Genomic DNA, 21,782 nt, shown 5'->3' with positions numbered 1-21,782 from the left:
TGTTTTGATCCTCTAAAGCAATATTTGATGTACAAACAGAATGTTTTGTATCACTTGGAGGCTTTTGCTCTGAAATTTCAAGCATTTGGATTATAAGATGTTTCCTCCCCATGTTTAAACCCATGTTGACCAGAAGCAATGCTGAAGAAAGTCCCTTTGTGGTAGATGAGGGAGTGTGGAATTGTTACAGGTGTCTAACAATCACAGGTGTGATTTTATTGTTGGTAAAGTCTTTTAGTTTTTATTCAAGTAGGAGTTTGTCAGCATATATAACTCAATGAATAATTAAATGAACAGGATCAGAAAACAATTTATACTGTAAAACATTATAAAGGCATACAATTTTGAAAGACTTGAAGAGGACCCACCTTTTGGGAGAGAATCAACTTTAAAAAAATGAGGTTTTACAGAGAGAAAATAAATGCTTGTTGATTGAAAAAAGTTTAAAAAGATGTAACTTACAAATAGCTTGTACTTAGGTGGCTTTTTACAACTTACAGATAATTTTCCTCACAAAAACCCTGTGAGGTAGAGAACAGCAGTATTATTGTTTACATTTTACAGGAAAAGAAACTGATGCTAAAAGGTTGTGTTATTTGTCCATGGTCACATAGCTCCTAAATGTTGAAGCTAGGACATGAACCTGCCTCACCCTTTCTACCATATTTTTAGAATTTCCAAAATGCACTAACATTGATTTTTAGTTATATAAATATTCACTAATTCTAATTTTTCTCTTTTTTTCTGTTTTGTTTTTCTTTTTTAGGGAATTTTTTTTCTTCTTTGGTGACTTCTGTTACTTTCCTAGTCATGTGCTTGTTCACTTACACTGGAGTGTGGTACCAGTCAGTACTACTGTTCTCTCATCAGAAATGAGTTAAGCTGGCTATGTCTTCTCCTCCTACCTCCCTCCCACAGTTAAATTTATGCTGAAATACATTTGAGATCTTGCTTTTGTTTGCATCTGTTTATAAATAGAACTCAGTTACACTTAAGATTGTTCAAAACAAAAAAGACCTTATAAAAGGAAAATTTAGTGAAAAAACCACTTCTAAAGGCATTAGATTGTAGGATTAGATTGTGTTGTAAGATAACTGTAATAGTTTTCTTTGGTGATTCCTGGGAAACTAATGAATTATTGCTACCACTTATTTTCTCTAAGTAAGACTTTTAATTGATTTGTTAGTTTTGGTGGTATGAAAATTATATGTAATTATAAAGTAGAATTCCATTTCCCCTTAGGTTATCATGAAACAATAATGGAAGTGAAGATACAACTTAAGAATATCTGAGTAATGGATAATGATGGGTAATATCAGAAAACTGAATTCTTTTTTGAAAGCTAAAATAATAAGTAGCGATTTGTGTTTCAAATGGTTTGGTTTTTCCCTTGATATTTTGTTTTGTTATGCATATGACTTTGTACATATACAATAAATTCTTATGTTTTATTCTTATGGATTAGTGGGACCAGAGGGAGAGATGTGGAAGTAGTAGGAGGTATAGTTAAGGTATCTTTTTTTTCTCCTCTACTCTCTACTCATCCTTACTGAATTAGTGAGTCTCAACTTGACAAAGATTGAGAACTAGAGAGGATGTCCTCAACATAGACTGAAAGACAAAACTGAAGGCTCCTCAGTATTTAGTATTCATCAAGCTGCAGTCCTGAAGAAATAAGAATAGCCTAGTTTGGACAAATGAAAGACATTGGGAGTTGGAAAGGGTGCATTTTTTTTAAACCCTTGTTGTGTTATCCTTGATGTTAATTAGAGGTCCCCCTAAATTGAATTATGGGGAGATTCCTGGACCCTAACAGGGTTAGCACCCTACAATAACAAAAAGAAGATTCATGGGTTTATTCTCTCACTATTCATACTCTGACCATTAGCCTTCCATCTCCTGCTGCAACTTGCATCTTAACTAAAACTACTTCCCCTATGCTGGGTGTCTAATACAAACTTTTTTGTTTAGCCTGATTTTTAGCCTCATGTGAGGAGGGGCCAGACTGTCTCCTGGTGAACTCTACTTTCCATCTCTCTCTGCTTGTGTTAAGGTAACCAAGGATCTGGCTTGAACCCCTTGCTTTTGCAGGATCCTCCTCTGGTACACCTCCTCTAACCACAGGTGATGTTCTGAGTCCCCTTCTGTGCTTCTTTTTACTACTTTACTAGGTGAAACTCCCATGAATTTAGTGACTATCTCAATGCTGATGATTTCCAGATCTACTTGTCCTGCTCTAATTTTTCTCCTGAACCCCAGTCTCACCTTTCCAACTGCCTTTCAAACATCTTTAACTGAATGTCCAGTAGACATCTTAAATCCACTACCTCTCAAATCAGACTCTTTATCTTCCCCCAGATCTTGAGGGCCTGTCTCCACAATGTTTAGACCAGTGCCTATACATAGTAGTCTCTTAATATATGTTTATTGTCTGAGTATAATTGAGAGTTATGGCCTAGTACTCTTATCTATTCCTGGGAAGTTTATACTTTCCAGTTATAATTTTCCTTAATTTTGCGTTTACTAAAAGCATCATCTGTTGGCTTATGTCAGAGATGTGTTCTTGAGCTTTTGAATGCCCTTGCCCACTTAGAGGGAGTTCAAGCTCTAGTTATTAGGGAGATGATGGGCTATATATTTGTCATGGACCAACCTTGGTAAAGTTCAGAGAGCACATGTTAAATTAATTGAAATTGATGCAAAGTATCTTCTTAATATGAAAAAGGATGTGATCTGTATCTTTGAAGGGAATACTATTATTGACCTGGGACAGATCGTTAGTGATCATATTAATAGCTGCCATATGATTGCTTTAAGGTTTGCCTTGTGAGATGGGTGCCATTTTATAGAAGGAGACACTGAGGATTGTAGAGGTTAGTTAACTTTGCCCAGGCTCCCAAAACCAAGTAAGTATATGAAGCAGAATTTTAACTCAGCTCTTTTAACTTCAGCTCTCTGTCCAATATGAAGTCATTCTGCATTAATAGTGTCACCTGATGTAGTAAATATGTCAAGTCTTTAGTGCAATTAAATAGATCCGAGTTTTATGAAAATAGAGACCATTCTAGTGAACTCATTTTCTCCCCTACTCTCTTCCAAATGTCTTGATATTAAATTTCATTCTCTTCTTCTTTCCACTGGACTTTAATGAAGAAGGGCTCCTTCTCTTCCTCAAGACTAATCTCTACTTGCACTCTTGATCCATATCCTCCCATCTCTTCCTGAAGATCTGATCCCCTTACCTCTCTTTCTCTTTAATTGACTGATCTTACCTGTTTACTATCTCATTTTTTTCTGTCTTACAAGCACAGAAAAACCTCACCATCCTTTAAAAAATCCTCCTTTGACCTTCCTTTTCTCTTCAAACTATCATTTTACATCAGTCAACCAAGACTTAACGATATATAGTATTCCAAATCCATCTTTCCCTATTTCTGTAAAGAAAGAAAGAAAATTATTTTGTCATCCTGGGGTCAAGGCCTTGATTTAATAATTGCCAAATCAGTTTACCTTCTCTGAATCCTCATCCTTTTTAACCTCTTTGTAGCAACACTGTTGATGATCCTCTCCCCTAAGATACAAACAGCTCTTTGGATTTTCCTGATCTTATTCTCTTGATTCTTCTCTTAGCAATCTGATCACTTCATTATCTCCTTGACTTGGATGATTATCCCTATCCCATTCCCTAATTGTAAGTAGTCCAGGACAAGGGCTCTCTTCTCTATATGATTTTTAGTGACCCCATTAACTTCCATAAGTATGTACTTCTATGCAAATTTATTTTTCTCTCAGATTTATTTATCCAATTCTGGTATCTCTATATTAAACTTCAGTCTCACATCACTAATTGTCTAGTAGACTTTTTGAATTGCATAGGCATCTTAAACTCAATATGCCCAGAACAGAATTTTTTTTCCCCAGAGCCCTCTTCTTTCTAGCTTGCTGATTTTTGTCAAGGACACCACTTTTCCTCGCAGCCACCCACTTTCACAACCTCAGAGTTCTCTTCAGGTCATCACATTCTCTCACTTCACAAAAATCAGTCAATTGTGAAATCTTGTCAATTCTACCTCTACACTTTCCATTATGTCTTTACCTTTTGCAAAATGAAAACTCTGCAGGCTAGTATAGCCAAATTCCAAAACTCCCAGGTCATGGAGAAACTTCTGCAAGCAGATTAAAAAAAAAAATCAAACCATTCAGATACCATGGAGCTACAGGCAGGATCACATAAGATTTAGCAGCTACTACTATAGAGGAAGAGAGGGCTTGGAATATGATATTCTGAAAAGAAAAGGAACAGCTAGAAATGAAGTAAGAATAATGTAAGGCTACAGGGGAAAATGAATATTTAATAAATATTGAACTTTTAAACATTCCTAGTGAAAAGAACAGAGTTAAATAGCAAATTGGACATTCAAACATATGTCTCAAGCGAAGGATCAAAAGAACTACATGAGAAATCTAAGGGACTCAATAAAGTTAAACTGTTTACATGTGATCCTTAAGAACTTTATTATCATTAGGGCAGTTAGACCATAAAAGGCATGGATATGAGACTATTAAGTTGGAATGATCTCAAAAAAAATAGAAGAATAAGAAAGAAAAAGGGAAAATTGATCTCGCATAAGAGAAATGCATAAGGAAGAATTTTTACAGTGGAAGGGATCTCGTTTGAACTGAGTCAAAACACACCCACACCCCCCCCCCCCCCCCCACACACACACACACACACACACACACACACACACACACACCAGATTTGGATATAGAAATTCATGTTATCCAACTGGGGAGCAAGAATATAAGAGGGAAAGGGACTAAGTGATGATGGTAGGGAAATAAGAAAAAAGAGTAGATTAAATGGTCAGAATCAAAACATAATTTTGAGACAGGGATAGGGTGAAAAAAGAATAAACAGAAGAGAATAGGATAGTGAAAAATACATGGTGGTCATAATTGTGAATGGGATGAACTCATATAATGGAAGAGAATATTACAAAAGATGAGAAATCAGAATCCCCTCAATATGTTGTTTCCAGGAGACTCATACAGAATTGAAATAAGGGACTAGAGCAGAATTTATTATGCTTTAGCTGAAATAAAAAAAGACAGGGGTGACACTCATGTTCTAAACCAAAGCAAAATTAGACCTAATAAAAAGAGATTATTAGAGAAATTACATTTTCCTAAAAAGTATCATAGACAATATCAGTACTGAACATGTATGCATCAAATGGCATAGCATACAGAATCTTGAAGGAAAAATTAATTACAGGAGGAATTAGACAACTGAGCTTATATAATTAATTTAATTTTTCCTTCATTTTACCTCTCTCAGACCTAAATGTTAAGTTATTAACAGCTTAAAAGAAAAAAAGAAGTTAAAGAGATGAATCAAATACTAGAAAAGTTCAGCAGATAACATAGCTTTTCTCCTTTTTTTTTCCCAGTCTTTTGACTTCGTTTTATTATTTCTTCTTACTTGGAGTCATTGAATTCTATCATTTCATTGTAATTTTCAGGGAGGTTTTTGCTTGGGAAGATTTTGCTATTCTTCGTTCATTAATTTTTGCCTCTTATGCCATGCTTACAATTCTCTTTTCAAGTTTTTTTTCTTTCATAGACCTTATTTCTTTTCCATTTTTCTCCAGTTCTCTCATTTCATTGACAAAAACTTTTTTAAAGACTTTTAAAATTTTTGCTTCTTTTCTTCTAGAAAATCTAGTTGAATATGACCCAACTTCTATTTTGCTTTGAGTTTTTTCTTATGAATTTTTTTGGACTTGATCTTTTCTGGGATAATGTTTTAAGCATCCCTGTCACCATTAGTAGCTTTTTCTGATGGGATTATTTTTTGTGCGTTTATTCTTCCAGCCTTCTTCCTGGTTTTTGACTTTGTGTTAGAGCCAAGCTTTATGCACTTCTGGAGAGTAGGTCTGAGCTGGCCCTGTTGCTGTTCTCCTGGGGTTTTGAATGTTGTTCCAGGTTCTAAGACATGGCTCAAGTTGGGAACTTGTAAACTTTCCATGCTCCTAAAGTGGCCTGAGCCAAGACCAAATCTGATTATTGCCCTCCTCATCGGATCTCTGCTTATTCCTAGATTTGGATTTGAGCACCAGTAGATTGCTCCTGAGCTCAGCCACTGTTCACAGCTAAGAAGTGACTGGTTCAGATTGACAGAATTATAAAGTTCTTTGGTTTGAGATTTCTGCTGCTGTTATCCTGATGCAGGCTTCAGATTGAGGTAAAGGCTGGAAATTAGACCCTTCTCTCTGCCTCTGGACTCCCAAGCCACAAACTTCTGAACTTGCCTCTCTCTATATATTTTTAGGGCTTGCAACTGCTCTTTACCTTGAAATGTAACTCCTCGACTCAGGTGCAATCCCTGGTTTGCCCAGGATCTGAGTCAGAACTGAGTAGGAAGCAAGACACTCATTCCTGCCTCGTGCACGAGGTTTAAGGTTGTCTTTACTGAATTTGGGCTCTTTTTGTATATACAGCCTCACTTTGGGCTGGAATACTCCAATACCATGCTAATACATTTTTTCTGCTCTTCCACTATTCTGGCTCTACCCCTTCCCTCAAGACCAGTGCCTTTTGTGTAAATAAATCTTGTCTTAGTTTCACATTAGTGTCTGTAACATTTTCCAAGAAAAATGAAATAATGGAAAGTAATAGCAACATTTTGCTTTCAAATAGCATCTTTCAAAGGACCTGTAGGACAGTCACATGTTTGACTTTGTCTTTAGCCCATTCTGATGAAACAGGCAGGAATGATTAATCCCTTTTTTGAAAAATGGAGAAATTTGTACATAAAGATGGTATGACATGCCCAGGGTTAGTTAGTGTGCAATCAATCCCCCAACTCTTGTCACCATTCCAACATTCCTATTGCCCAGAAAGAAATAACAGTCATTGGTACTGATTTTGCTTTTCTGCAAAAAATCAGAGCTGTGAGGATGCTGCCACCTCTACCAGTTGGGGATGGTGGCAGGAAGTCTGACTTTAATGGCAAAAAGGTCCTCTCTGAACAGTGTCACTTCAGACACAGTTTTTGCTTAGTTAACATCAAAGTACATGCTGTACTTTATTGGAAGTACGCTAGGTGAAACTTTAAATTTGTTTTAATTTACATTTCTCTTATAAGTGGTTTAAGAGCATTCTTTCATGTTAGTGTGGATAGTAATTCTTTTTTAAATTGTTCACATTCTTTCTATACTTTCTGAAACTTGTATTTTGTTCAAAAAAATTTTTTAGGGTTTTTTTTTTTTTGCAAGACAAACGGGGTTAGGTGGCTTGCCCAAAGCCACACAGCTAAGGCAATTATTAAGTGTCTGAGGCCAGATTTGAACTCAGGTACTCCTGACTCCAGGGCCGGTGCTTTATCCACTGTGCCACCTAGCTATCCCTTGTTCAAAATTTTTGTATCAATGTTTAGTAGTGCTATCAATCTATAATTTTCTTTCTCTTTCCCCTATTTTTGGGTGTTAAGATCAATATTTATCTCAGAAGGAGTTTGGTAAAGTGTTTTTGTCTTTTATAAGCTATTTATAGCAGGGTTATATTTCTCTTTAAGTGTTTGATAGAATCTGAAGTTAAGATAGGAGTAGAGTTTTTTTGTCTGAGAGATTGTTACTTGTTCAGTTTCTGTCTTTTGATGGAGTTGTTTAGATTATTTATTTTTAGTTCTTGTCTCTATGTTGTGTTCCTGCTTGCAAAATTTTTTTATCCTTACCATGACCTAAAATCTTTTTTTCCACTAAACACTTTCCCCCCTATCTTCTTGACCCCTTAGGGACCCAGTTCCACTTTTATTCTCCACCTTCAATTTCCTTGCTCCCTTTTTCTTGTCATTGCTCATTTCTTGTCAAACCCCAGCCCTCATCCTTTGCTTCCACTTATATCCTACTGAACAGAAATGAAGGGAGCCCTGCAGCTGTGGTGACTGGTTCCACGCTAATTAATGACATCTAATCTCAATTGGATCCTCATTCCAGCAAATCTTTCTGCTCATCTACTTAATTTTGTATCCCATTCCTCACAGAGGCTATTTCAAGCCTTCTCTTTTCTCCTCATTTTTCCAATCAAGGTGTAGGTATTTTTGGGTTTTAGCTTAACTATTTTGCTTTTCTGGAATATACTATTCTATTCCCTTTAGTTTCCAATGGGTGTGGAATAATTTTATTATTCAAATTTATTTTCCTTCATTTTAAAAGATCTTTTTTCACAAAAAATTCCTTTTTCAGGAATTGTCATTGGATTCAATTAACCATTGCCTATTTTGGAATTTGAAACATAGGTCTTTTTCCTTTTGGGGGGGATAGTTTACAAAGTTCTTTCAATTGGTGCTCTTTTCTGTATTCATTGTTTTTAAAAAAAATATTTCTTGAATTGTATGTACAGATGTGTACATTTGTACAATTGACATAAGTCAATTATTTTGATTTGTATAGAAACATGTTATTTTAGTGTCATCTTATATTTCTCTTCTGCCAGACTTTCTTTGACTTCAATATATTTATTGACAAATTTGTTATCCTTTTTGGACTAATTTGAAGAGACTTTTCATTGAGGATTCAGTATTTTCTAGTTCACTGCTCAGAGTATAGAGGTGGGATACTGAGTGAATGATTAAATGATTAGCATTGTTAATTTATATGAATTTTACTTTGTAGTCTTTTTTTCTTCTTTTTATCCTGTGATTTCAGCTGAAATTGCTCTGTCTGGCATATAATTCCTCTCTTCCTAATTTTGTTTTTAAATTAATGGAGTCTGGGGAAAGTATCTAATTGTAGTAGTCTTATCATTCCCATGAACCAGGTATTCTATTACTTTGCTGGTGTTCAATCTCTTTTGAAAAGCAAAGTAGAATTATGCATTAAGTTACAAGATTGTACATATCATTAACCCATTGGTCTCAATTTTTGCATCCTATAGAAATTATTGGCAGGAAATAAAGACATATCTGTACAAAACTGTTCTTGAAAACACTAAAATTATAGCAAAAGTTTCAACCAACAGAGTGTTCAATGATTGAGGAATGAATGAACAAATTTTGGTATGTTGAGATAATAGAATATTATTAAGCCAAAGGTAGAAACTAATATGAAGGATTCCTTCTTTACCTGAAAAGTGAAATTCATCAGCAAGACCAATCAACAATGTATCTATATACTTCTAGAGATAAATAAAAGATTTTTACTTAAAATGTATTTAAACATTTAAGCATTTTACTTAGAAATTGGGATTTTTTATTATTAAAGAATAATTATCTTTATAATATGTTTTCATTGCCACATATAAACTGTCATTAAAATTTTATTCCAGTACTTCCTGAAGACTCTGTCAATAGAATCCAAACTTTGGCAGATCCTACCAGACTGGAAAGTCTTTGTGATCTCCGGGATGAGCTAACTCTGTCTTCCAAATAGTAGTTTAATCAGATTAGGAAAGATTAGTTAATTGAGAGTTGACTTGGATCTCTCTTCATGGTATTATACCTACAGGATTGAAATCATGGATTCTTCAGGTATTGAAAATAAATATAACCTATGTTACATTAGATCTTATAAGAAAATAAACATTCTCCCACAGGCCCAGACAATGTAGATTATTATTAACTTATATTTTTAATTTTTTTAAGGCAATGGGGTTAAGTGACTTGCCCAGGGTCACACAGCTAGGTAATTATTAAATGTCTGAGGCCGGATTTGAACTCAGGTCCTCTTGACTCCAGGGCCGGTGCTTTATCCACTATGTCATGTAGCTACCCCTTAACTTATATTTTTAGGGGAAAAAAATGCATCTCCGTTCCTTCTTGGATCTGCTCATTTGAAAAAAGTGATCTGTTCCTTATAACAGTGGTTTTCACATTTTATCAGTCTGTAGGTCACTTCAGCAGTCCATATGTTTCATTGTGCAAGTGACTAAGTGCCTCTTAGGTGCCCCTAGCCAATCTACTAGTTGTGTTAAAATTACATCTTAATCCCCCTGATTATCCCCTTCCCTTTCTAGTCAGTATAAGTAAGTTTATAAATGGTCAGTAGAAAGGTGCAATGACAGGAAGTAAGATTGCAAAGGACAATCTGGATGTCACAAATGGACTGTCCCAAAGATCAAAGGAACTTGATTTACAAATTATATAAAAGCCAATTTTCACATCTTAATGATATATAACAAATGAGACGAAGCCATTTAGGTACTGCTTGTCAAGTTTTGGTCCTGGGATATATAAAACCAAGACAAAACCTCCAGACCTCCACAGCTTCAGACCAGCAGAATGTCAAAAAGGTGCTGCTAACTTTGAAATACTTTGGATAATTTGATGAACTAGCTCCAAGGGACATAGATAATAGTTGGTCTTTTCCTCAAGAAACATCTATATAAATGAGATCTTAAACGTTTGCATGTCTTTTCAAACTCTCATGACTTCTCTCTATAGAATCACTAACCTGCTTCAAGTCTTTGTCTCTCATTTAGACTATGAATGAATGAAAGAAAGAAATATCATGTATTAGTGGAAAAATTATGCATTGTTGGTGGAATTATGAATTTCGTACAACCATTCTAGACAGTAATTTGGAATTATGCAAATAAAGTGACTAAAATGTTCATAACCTTTAACCCAGAGGTTTCCACTGCTAGACATATACCCCAAAGAAATCTTTTATAGAAAGAAAAACTGCACCACAGTATTGATAGCAACACTTTTTGTGATAACAACAACAAAAAAAACCTTGAAACTAAATAGATACATGTTGATTGGGAGAATGTACATGAATGTAATGGAAGATTACATTCTTTTACTGTGAGAAACAGTGACTATGATGGGACAAAGAAGAAGCATGGAAAGAAGTACACGAACCAAGACAAAAATGAAGAAGGCAGAGCCAAGAAAATGATATGCAGGATGACAGATGCAGGGGTCTGGCAGTTAGTCTCTACTTCAGAAATGCTTATTGACTGAAAGTTGTGTAAATGGAAAAAACAACTAGCACAAGACAATTGAAAATAAATGTTGCAAAATGTTAAAGGACAAGCATTCTAAAAAGATGTGAGAAAACACCGTTGTAGCAGTGGGGCCCCATGAATGTGGAACATTATAAATATTAATTTTTTAATATATTGATTTATTTTGTCAAATCCCACCTCACCCCCCCATCTTTTTCTTTTTTATATATATATTTTGAAAAAATGTCCCATTTCAGAGGGTAGATTTTCAATAAAAACTGTTAGGAAAAAGCATTTTTGGGGCGGCTAGGCAGTGCAGTGGATAGAGCACCGGCCCTGGAGTCAGGAGTCCCTGAGTTCAAACCCGGCCTCAGACACTTAATAATTACCTAGCTGTGTGGCCTTGGGCAAGCCACTTAACCCTATTGCCTTGCAATTAAAAAAACCAAGCCATTTTTAAGCAGTTATTACATGCAAAATACAATGCTGAGTGTTGGAATTATAGTGGAATAGCAAGGCAATCCCTACTCTTAAGGAGCTCACAGCATATAGAGGTCTTTAGCTTTAAGTCAGATAGAAAATGCCCATTCATGGTCCCCAAGATTTGGATGCACAATAGATGATAATAGGTCACACAGCTAGGTAATTATTAAGTGTCTGAGGCCGGATTTGAACTCAGGGACTCCTGACTCCAGGGCCGGTGCTCTATCTACTGCACTGCCTAGTTGCCCCCTAATTTAATTTTTTTAAAAGAAAGATTTATTTTGAGTTTTACAATTTTTTCCTTAATCTTGCTTCCTTCCTTCCCCCCACCCCCTACAGAAGGCAGTCTGTTAGTCTTTACATTGTTTCCATGGTATACATTGATCTAAGTTGAATGTGATGAGACATGATGTCCTTAAGGAAGAAAAATAAAGTATAAAGAGATAGAAAAATTACATAATAAGATAATGATTTTTCCCCCCAAAATTGAAGGTAATAGTCTTTGTTGTTTGTTCAAACTCCACAATTTTCTCTCTGGATACAGATGCTATTCTCCATTGCAGATACCCCAAAATTGTCCCTGATTGTTGCACTGATGGAATGAACAAGTCCATTAAGGTTGATCGTCACCCCCATGTTGCTGTTAGGGAGTACAGTGTTCTTGTTCTGCTCAATCTCACTCAGCATCAGTTCATGCAGATCCCTCCAGGCTTCCCTGAATTCCCATCCCTCCTGGTTTCTAATAGAATAATAGTGTTCCATGACATTACATATACCGCAGTTTGCTAAGTCATTCCCAATTGAAGGTCATTGACTTAATTTCCAATTCTTTGCCACCACAAACAGGGCTGCTATGAATATTTTTGTACAACAATGCTATTTCTATTAATAAAACCATGTTGAACCATTTGACAATAGCAAGAATCTTGATGGCAAGAACATTTTTTTTTTGGTTTTCCAGAACCTGTTTGTGAAGAGGTGCTCTGCAGCATTGATGGAGGCAATTCCCAGGTTGAATTTCCACAAGGATTGCTTTTAGGGACTGGGCTGATTACAGGATTGACCTGAGGAGTTATCCTCATGTGCAATTAGGTTTGCTAATTTTTTGGTAGTGTTTGTGGCAGTGGACTTTTGATTTTTTCACAAAGGTTGCTTTCCTTGATGATTACTATGAAGTTGGACTGGCTGCAGGAACAGTGATCCTGGGAGTGGAGGGGTTGCTGGTTCCACTGGTTCCCAGGGAAGGTGGTAGTTTCATCAACTAATAACAGATATTTCCCTCTGATTCTCCATCAGTATGTCTTGCTGCTTTAGCTAGATTAGCTTGACTATTTGGATAAAAGCTTCTTGTTCAGCAGCAGGTATAATGGTGGATCTTCTCCTAACATGATAGCTAGGTAGGTCAGATTAGGAGCTAGATTGTGGTGCTCTTGGATCAGAAGGAACTGCTCTTGGGTCTACATACCTGATCTGTGTACTGTTCCCACGGGCCTCTGTCATTTGCTTATATTTTTCATTAGTTAAAAACTTTTATTCCCATTTTTTCTTCAAATCCTTCCTTTTAAAATCTCATCTCACTGTGGAGCCAAATTTGTATGGTTTGGCTTGTTGAAACACCTCTTCTTTCTAATCTCCTAGCTAAGAGTCAAGCAACTTAGGTTCTAGGAATAGCTTTGTTAGAATTTTCTTCTAGTGTTGTTTCTTTGCTATAAGAGTGTTGAATTAGATCATCCCTAAGTCTCCTTTTAGTTCTGACAGTGGATTAAATAACATGGTAGCTAGAGAAGAGGGGTCTAATGGTCAAAGAAGTAAATTTTTTTTTATAAATATTTTATTTGTTTTCCAATAGGAATACATTTTTTTTAAATAGTGCTGTGTGACCCTGGACAAGTCATTCAATTCAATTGACTCACAAAAAGAAAGGGAAAGAAGAAAGTAAATCTCTAATTATTTTTGCAGGAAAAGGACAAAGTTCATATAGACTATATGAAGAAAAGGTTCAAGAGAAAGAGCATAAATAAAAATCCTAAAGGCATTCAGGCTGGAAAGAGAATAGCAATATTTCTTAGACAGAAAGAGAAGGATTCTGAGAATACAGTGTCACAAGTTAAGGGAGGGGGTGGATGTCAGCACCAGATATTGAAGAGAGAGTAAAAAAGCATAAGGATGGAAACAAGACCACTGGCTTTGTAATAAGGAAGTTTATGACTTCAAAAATATATATTTCATTAGAGTAGTGGTAAAGGGTGCCAGAATAAAAGAGGTTAACAAAGTGAGTCACTGGTAAGGAACAAGAAACATTGAGAGTCCACTACTTTTTCCAGGAATTTGGTAGTAAGTGGGATGAGAAAAATAGCAACTTAGTAGAGGAGGTGGGAGAATCAAATATAGAGCAGAGAAAAGGGGGGGGGGTGAGATTTGGAATCCACGGATTTCAGCTTGAATCCTTGCTCTACCACTTTCTGTGTAACATTGGACAAGTCCATCTCCAATTATTTTATCTTGTTTCCTCATGTTTTTTCTCACCAGTTTCCTCATCTGTAAAGTGAAGAGATTTATTCTAGATGAGTTTTAAGGTGCCTTCCACCTTTAAATTTGTGGAAAAACCTATAAAGGACTTGGAGACAGATACTTAAAGTGAAGAGAAGGTGACAAATAGGTGTTATTGGATAGTGCAGTGGATCTGGAATCAGGAGTTTAAAATCCAGGCCTAGACATTTACTAGCTGTGTGACTGTGGAGGGAGAAATGTCCAAGTACCTAAGAATCTTTGCCAAGAAAACCCCATGGATACTTTGGTCCATGGGATCATAAAGCTTGGATATAACTGAATAACAATTAAAAAAAAGTGAAGAGAGGATGAAGGGAGTTTGGTCTAGGGGATAATGAAGCTTAGCTACAATTGAACAACAATAAAAAAATGAAGGGAAGAATAGTCCTTTAAAAGTTACAAATTTAATCCAGCACTTAACCAAATTGTAAAAGTTTAGCTGTGTATATTCTAGATTAAACCTGTAATTTCATCGATCCTTTAGATTCTTTTAAAATTGTTGATAATTTTCTGGTCTGAAACAAAATTTACCATTTCAGTTATAATAATATGAATATCAAATGATGCTGTTCTCTTCTAAATTTAATTTTTTAAAATGACACAAAAATTTAGTTTGGTATGTTGTATTTTAGAATATAATTGTAATTGTTACTTGATAAAGCTATTAAACTTTTTAGCATCTTTCTAGGTTTGTTACATTTAATATGTTCCCTTCATTTCTGTTGATATAATGTTTGTTTAAATTGGTAAATTCCAATTTCTATTCCCCTATTGTTTCTGAAATTTTTTTACATCTTTTTTTATCTTTTCTGTGATGCCCTCCAGTGTTACTTGTCATCTATTACTGAGATGATCTCATATATGTATGTGTATATTATGTGTGTGTGTGTGTGTGTGTATATATTTCTGTATATCTTTATATATCCTTCCTCTTATTTGAGTTGTTAATTGCTTGCTTTTCTCAACTTATTTGACTTCTTTAGGGAGAAATACAATTTCTTACCTCATAGTGTGAAGGGTTATCCTGCACTAATAGTTTCTGGTATTGTGAACTGTAGCTTCAGGGTAAACAATTGACAGCTGTTTCTCTCCATCATTTGTTGCCACACTTGTTGACTTTCATTTTTGCCTTGTAGTTTCTGACATACCTAGAAGGTGTGATATAAGTCAAAAAACTCTCTTCCCCTCATGGCCTTCAGATCCTTTTTCTCCCTTTGCTGATTAGACTGTATTTCATAGTCAGGCTAAGTTTCAGGAGACTTTTGAAGTGGATCCTGGAAACTGCACCTGTCAGCCAAGTCATTTGGGCTGATGGCAAAGAAAAGGCTCGGCACTTGACTTCCTATGCCACAGTTGTGCTACAGGAATGCAACTTGACTGGCTGAAGGCTGTTGATCAGACTTGAATGGGGTGTGTGGGTGTTGGGGTTGGGTGTGCCCTTGAGGAAGTATGGGGAAGGGGAGAAGGTTTCTGCCCTAGGTCAGAGACCTGGATAGAGCTTTAATGCCAATAAGGCCACTAAGAAACAGTCATTGAGCGCTTCCTTTGGATTCAGAACTGTGCTTGTTTCTGTAAAAGACATGCTATCATAATCTAATTGGAGAACAATAGGCTACATCATTAAATGCTAATTTTGAAGTACAGATCAGAAATACTGTATACCTTCAGAGAAATTAAAATTTGTAGTTCATATCTGGGCAAATCACTAAATTGTAGGATCATAGAGCAAATAGCTACTTCTTTGAATCATTTGTTGCTGCTTTTCTTTACTTTTATCTTTTTTCTTTTTATCATTTAGTTTCTATCATGCCCAGAGAAGGTATGGTCTAAGAGATGTTTATTTTTGACTCTTCCTGTCACTGCTTTGTATATGTGTGTGTGTGTGTGTGTGTGTGAGAGAGAGAGAGAGAGAGAGAGAGAGAGAGACAGACAGACAGACAGACAGACAGACAGAGAGAGAATGGACATTTGAAATTGTTCCTGCCTTCCAGTTAGATAATTTTGGTCACAATGAAATCTTGCACTTTTATTTGTAATTTATCATGTTTAGACAAGATCTGCCTCCCAGACAGAGGTAGTTTTTGATCAAATGAAACTTAGCACTTGTATTTGTAATTTTAACATGTTTGGACAAGATACTTTTATTGGGTAAACCTTGAAAGGAGAAGCTTGTGTCTATCCTCTTCTAGAAATGTCCTTATTTTGGTTTTTCACCTTTGCTCCCTCATTGATATTCTTGTTAAGACCAATGTGAAGTTGAACAGTGGAATCAGTTCAGTTCATTTCAATAAACATTTATTAAGACTAACCATAGTAAAGCACTGTTCTGCATAAGAGCTGTATAAAGAATACGAAGTAAAACATTATAATATTCTTTCCTCATCCAGGGTATAATCAAATAGAAGAGGATGAGACATATGTTCAAATGTGTATAATTCAAACATGAGAAGCATGAGTCCAAAGCAGAAGTCCAGACAATGAATTATAAGGAATAAATATCATGACTGTTCCTAGAATTATGCCACCTTTTGATATATTTTAAAATTCTCTATTCTCATCTTTATGGAAGTCATACTGTCTATGAATCATTTGATATTCTGGATTCATTTTAGTTAATTAAAAAGGTATTTTCTCATATGTCTTTTTTTGTATTACCTAGGTTGAAATATGGGTAGCACTTTGCAAAGCTAAAATAATGGAGACACTATAGTGATGGATGTGAAATTATTACCTTACTAAATGGTGACTTTAGCAATGCCACAAAACATTTCTATTTATCTGTTCAGGCATTGGTTTTAAATTTAAATTTAAAATTATCTTTCCTTTATTTTCAGATCTTGAGTTAACATTTTAATCACTTGAGTGATCTCCTGCTTTCTTTCTTTAAATCAGTCCCTCTCCTTTTGAACTGGCTCCAAACTCACCTTCAAGTGTAAAACCTTTCAACATTTCTTATTATACACTTATAAACTCACATTCCATGTTGTATCCATTGCTTATGTCCTACTCCAAAGACCTTGTTATTATGACCTGGAAGTATCAAAGACTTTTCAATAGACACAAGTTCAAAACAGTTCCTCATCAGATCATGAGCCAGGCTGTGTGTCACTTGAGAGTCAGTCTCGATTGTTTGGAAGTGGTTATCACCAGAAGGTTAGCTATTGGATGAAGGAATGTCAGCAGTAGCAACTAGCAAAAATAATGATCTAAGGCCTAGAGAATGACTGTGTCAATGGAGGGGAGTTTCCACCCTGATGAAATCATAACTCTTTAGTACCTGAAGTATTGGTATGACTCCTTTTCAAAGACATTTCCTTGATGTGGGAATTCCTTCTACCAATGCCGATTATATCTTTTTATTCTGGGTGGTTCTCGTACAAAAATGTGTGTTTCTCACCCTCTGAAGCTATTAGCTATTTGTATCTTGGAACTATTAGAGTGATATAACGTCTTTCAGAGGTCACTTTTTGTTCTTCGTAATACTAATTAGTATACATGTTTCTAAAGTTCATATTGGATTTGGGTGCTTTCTTTTCATGACTGACTCTTAAAAAAAGATACTTGATTCCTTTCTGAAATGAGCCCTGTCACCTGATGATGAAGGATTCTTCTTTGTTCCCCTGGCAGAGAATATAGGAGACTTGTTTTTTACAACTGGTAAGAATAGCATGTAATATTTCTCACAAATGTGATAACTTTGTTTTGAACAAATTCCACACTGATGGCTTCTCTTTCCTAGCCTCTAGATAAATTCTCATAATTTTATATATATATATATATGTAAAAAGCATGTGTATTATATATAATTCATTTACTTAATGTAAACTCTGTGTCAGAGAGCTATCAGAAACAGTTTTTTAAGTTCAAGGTTGGGTGGATGCTTTCTCAATTTTGTTTGATCCTGAAAAGCTGTATATTTGTTTTTGCTTCTTTTGAAATTAACTTCTGTCTCTACCCCTTTCAAATAAATTTCAGAGAAGTTTCCCAGGACTCTTGCCCCATACCTCTTTTTCCTTCTTGTTTGATTGGCTTTTTTTATCTTTTTTTTTGTCAGTTTCAAGTTTGTAGTGAGAGGTGAGGCAACATTGGTCTTGGCAGAACATAGCTAAGCCAGCAGTCATTAAGTGATGTAAGCTTTTATTATTTTTTTCTTTCTAAAGCACTCTGGCAAGGCTGGCTATTCCAGTCACAGAAGAAAAGAGAAGACAGAGCTTTCTGATGTTCTGGATGGGTGACTAGAAGAATTTTTGGCAAAGTGAAGACAAAGCACAATAATGCATCTCCTTCCAGGGTTGTTGTGGAATCTTTTTGCCCTTCTGTCGGAATTGGAGTTATTCTTTTCCAGCCACTAGCTGTTGAAACAGGTCAACTATAGCCTCAGAGAGCTTCATTTTATTCCTTTTTGTCTGCCTTTCCCTAGTTGGATTTTGTCTTTAGTCCTGAGGAAAGTATCCCTTACTGATCCTGGATGTTTCTGGAATTGAGGATTACCGTTTTCCACAAGGGTTTTGTGGAGTTGCTGCCACTTTAGTGAAAGTACTGAATAGAACAACAACTTACAGATGAACATGGATCCTCACTGTTTGCATCCCTCCTGCTTGGATGTTAGAATCTTGCTACTTTTGGGAGCAGTTGAATGACGGTTCTTTCGCCTGGACCTGGAGGAATACTTTGGCCCATTGTGGGGAGTTGACCAACTCACACTTTTGCTTAAGGAATTGACTTCTTTCAAACACTTAAGCAACAGGAGACTCAAACAGATAAAGATCCTCTCTGGGTTTGGGGGCTAAATGTGAACAATGTCTTGGAAAAGGAATTATTTTTCTGTAGGCCGGGGAAGTGTCCAGGGGATGTTTGCCCCACGGAGCACAACTTCCATAGCTCCTAGTAAAGGTCTCAGCAATGAACCTGGACAAAATAGCTGCTTCCTCAATAGTGCCCTGCAGGTAAGGAGCCTTGAAAAGTATTTTTTCCCCTTTTGTCCCCCCTCCTTGTATATTCTGATTTCAAATTACTACTGTTAAAATTGTATATCTGTTAGCTTGTATAAATGTAGAATATGAGAATTCCTCTGTATTTCAGAAGCCACAGTCCTTATTGGCTTACTTTTCTCTGTGACCTTGAGCAAGTACCTTCACTTTTCAGGGCCTCTGTTGCCTAATTACTAAATTGAGAATGATAACACTTTTCATGTGAAGGGACTTTGGGAGGAGGTCTAGAGTATTTCTTCAAATTCCTCATAGTATTAAGAACTACAGTTTTTATGTTTTAGCATAGCTCTCAACAACAAAAAAAGTCAAAGCATTCTGATATATTTTTTCTTAAAAGTAAAAGTCTCAAATTTTCTTCATGTGAAACAACATTCTGTTATTAACAATATTACCTTTCTCTTCTAGAACTAAAAGTTAAAGTTTTTAATGAATTGTAGCAGCCACACGATACTTATGCTATTAGTATATACAGCTTTTTTTTTATATTAAGTTCCCTCCTTTTCCTTTTTGTTTTAGCATTTTTTCCCTATGTTGTCTCATAAACAACATCTGATCAAAAGTGCCTGAACAGCATGTTAGAAAGTGAATTCTCTAGTGGAGATTATCCACTCCCAGATTATTCTTTTTGGGGACTCCTTAACAACCCTGTCTTTTCTAGAACCATCTCATGTCACGATTGCTGCAGCTGAGGAGGCCATTGGGTTTTAGGGTTATCCTGACACCCCCCCCCCCCCCAGGAAACCTGGCAGCTATTTTTTTACCTTATAATGCTATTCATTTGTACAAAATGAAAGGACCTGGATGATACTTATTCTGTTCATCTTGAAGACTAATGCCCCATTCACTCCCTGTAGAAGCTGAATAAGGAAAATCTTAGGAGGAAAAGAAAGACAGCATGTCATGTGGAAAGAGCACCAGACAGGGAAGTGAGGTCCCTGAGTACTAGGGCCTGACTATGCTGCCTTAGAGCAGTCCTTGGTCTCTCAGGATTTTATCCTGCTCATCTGTTAAATTAGGTGGTATGATTACAGTAACTGTCACAGTTCCATTCATTTCTCAGGTTCTCTAGTTTTATGAAATCACAGGCCTTTGTAATGTATCTCTGTTGCTCAAGTCCTTAGACAGAAAAGATTTTAAGGCCCCTGAGGGTACACCTAGAGAGATTCTTGCTTTAAGCATTTTCATGAATCTCATCTTCTATCCAGGCTTTTCCAGGCCCTCTAGTGCTAATGTTTCTTATTAGAGAACCTAGCATTTGCTCTGTATGGATCTTGTGTGTATCTGTTGATTCACATGTTGTCTCCTCTATTAGATTGTGAGCTTCTTGAGGGCAGGGATTGTCTTCTGCCTTTTTGTTTGTTTGTTTGTTTGTTTCTCTAGCACTTAGCATAGTTCCTGCTAGAGAAAGACTTAATTTATGCCTTTTGACAGAGGGCCAAGTTCCATTGGGTACATTTCAGATCAGATTTTACAATATCTAATGTATTTTTTTGAGTATCTGATGACCATTTATGGTATAAATACTAAAGCAAAACAGTATGGTCATTAGAAGCAGGTTTTTGTATTTATGTCTATTTCTCTGCTAAGGCCTAGATAAGTGATTAATTTAGCTTCTTGCATTCTCCCCAAAGTCTCAGATAAAGTGATATTTGTGACTTCCTGTAGAATAACAACATTTTGTAGTTTATAAAGATGGCAAGGCTATATATTCTTTATTCTTTTTTTTTCTTAGGTTTTGCAAGGCAAATGGGGTTAAGTGGCTTTGCCCAGGGCCACACAGCTAGGTAATTATTAAGTGTCTGAGACCGGATTTGAACCCAGGTACTCCTGACTCCAGGGCCGGTGCTTTATCCACTGTGCCACCTAGATGCCCCTATATGCTTTATTCTTAAAGAAGAATGCACTGAAGAATTGGAGCAGGAGTTTGAACTGACCTCAGGGGTGTCTTGTGTATTAAACTGAAAGCTGTCTTTAGAATACAGACTCCGAGTGCTTGTTCTGCCCCAGAACATTCTGTTCTGTGATTTGCCTTTCTCAGTGACCCAGGCAGTTCTCAAACTGAAAACTGCAAAAGAGGTAGAGGTCCCTCGGTTGAAGGAGTTTCCTCACTTGGAGTTATTTTTATATCAATGAACTCACTATTCCAATTTTTAAAACGTTAAAACTTTATAGATTGAAAATCATTATTTGTATGGTTTATTATTTTTAATTTGGACATGAAAAGTAGTATATTAAATCCCACTCTGAAGTGTCATTGGCTTTGGTGTATTTCAGGGGGTTTTTTTTGCTTTTTTTTTTTTTAAGATTTTTCAAGGCAGTGGGGTTAAGTGGCTTGCCCAAGGCCACACGGCTAGGTAATTATTAAGTGTCTGAGGCCGGATTTGAACTCGGGTACTCCTGACTCCAGGACCGGTGCTCTATCCACTGCGCCACCTAGCCGCCCCTGTATTTCAGGTTTTTGAGAACTTTTTAAGGGACATAAGAGAAACTGTAGAAATTATACTTTCCTTAAAAACTCAAGAATCTTTTCTGTCATTTAGTACTATTTGATGTCTCTGAAGGGAAGGCTTCTGAAATATTTGCTCTCTAGGGATTTTAACTCCTGTTTTTTACATTCTTTAGAAAATAGTGGGGTGGCTAGGTGGTGTAAAGGGGTGGCTAGGTGGCGCAGTAGATAGAGCACCGGCCTTTGGAGTCAGGAGTAACTGGGTTCAAATCCAGTCTCAGACACTTAATAATTACCTAGCCGGGTGGCCTTGGGCAAGCCACTTTAACCCCATTTGCCTTGCAAAAATCTAAAAAAAA

At 36.1% G+C, this 21,782-nt stretch overlaps 1 protein-coding gene across 9 annotated transcripts in view; it reads left to right on the top strand.

Annotated features, from left to right (window-relative positions):
- USP54 (ubiquitin specific peptidase 54) overlaps positions 1-21,782 on the top strand; it is a 130,226-nt gene that overhangs the window by 46,169 nt on the left and 62,275 nt on the right. For 8 of the 9 annotated variants that reach the window (XR_012477792.1, XM_074232846.1, XM_074232840.1 and 5 more), the window contains exon 2: positions 18,147-18,932. Coding sequence is in view for 8 of the 9 variants with exons in the window: in XM_074232846.1 (XP_074088947.1) it covers positions 18,786-18,932 (147 nt within the window). In the remaining variant the exon portion in view is untranslated. Of the gene's footprint in view, positions 1-14,646; positions 17,644-18,146; positions 18,933-21,782 lie in introns of those variants that run through there. The other variant, XM_074232845.1, reaches the window with a different exon arrangement.

The sequence above is a fragment of the Macrotis lagotis genome, chromosome 4 (genome assembly GCF_037893015.1).
Source record: "Macrotis lagotis isolate mMagLag1 chromosome 4, bilby.v1.9.chrom.fasta, whole genome shotgun sequence".
Classification (NCBI taxonomy): domain Eukaryota; kingdom Metazoa; phylum Chordata; class Mammalia; order Peramelemorphia; family Peramelidae; genus Macrotis; species Macrotis lagotis.
The sequence above is the reverse complement of the archived record's forward strand: the minus strand, read 5'-3'. Positions and strand labels throughout refer to the sequence as shown.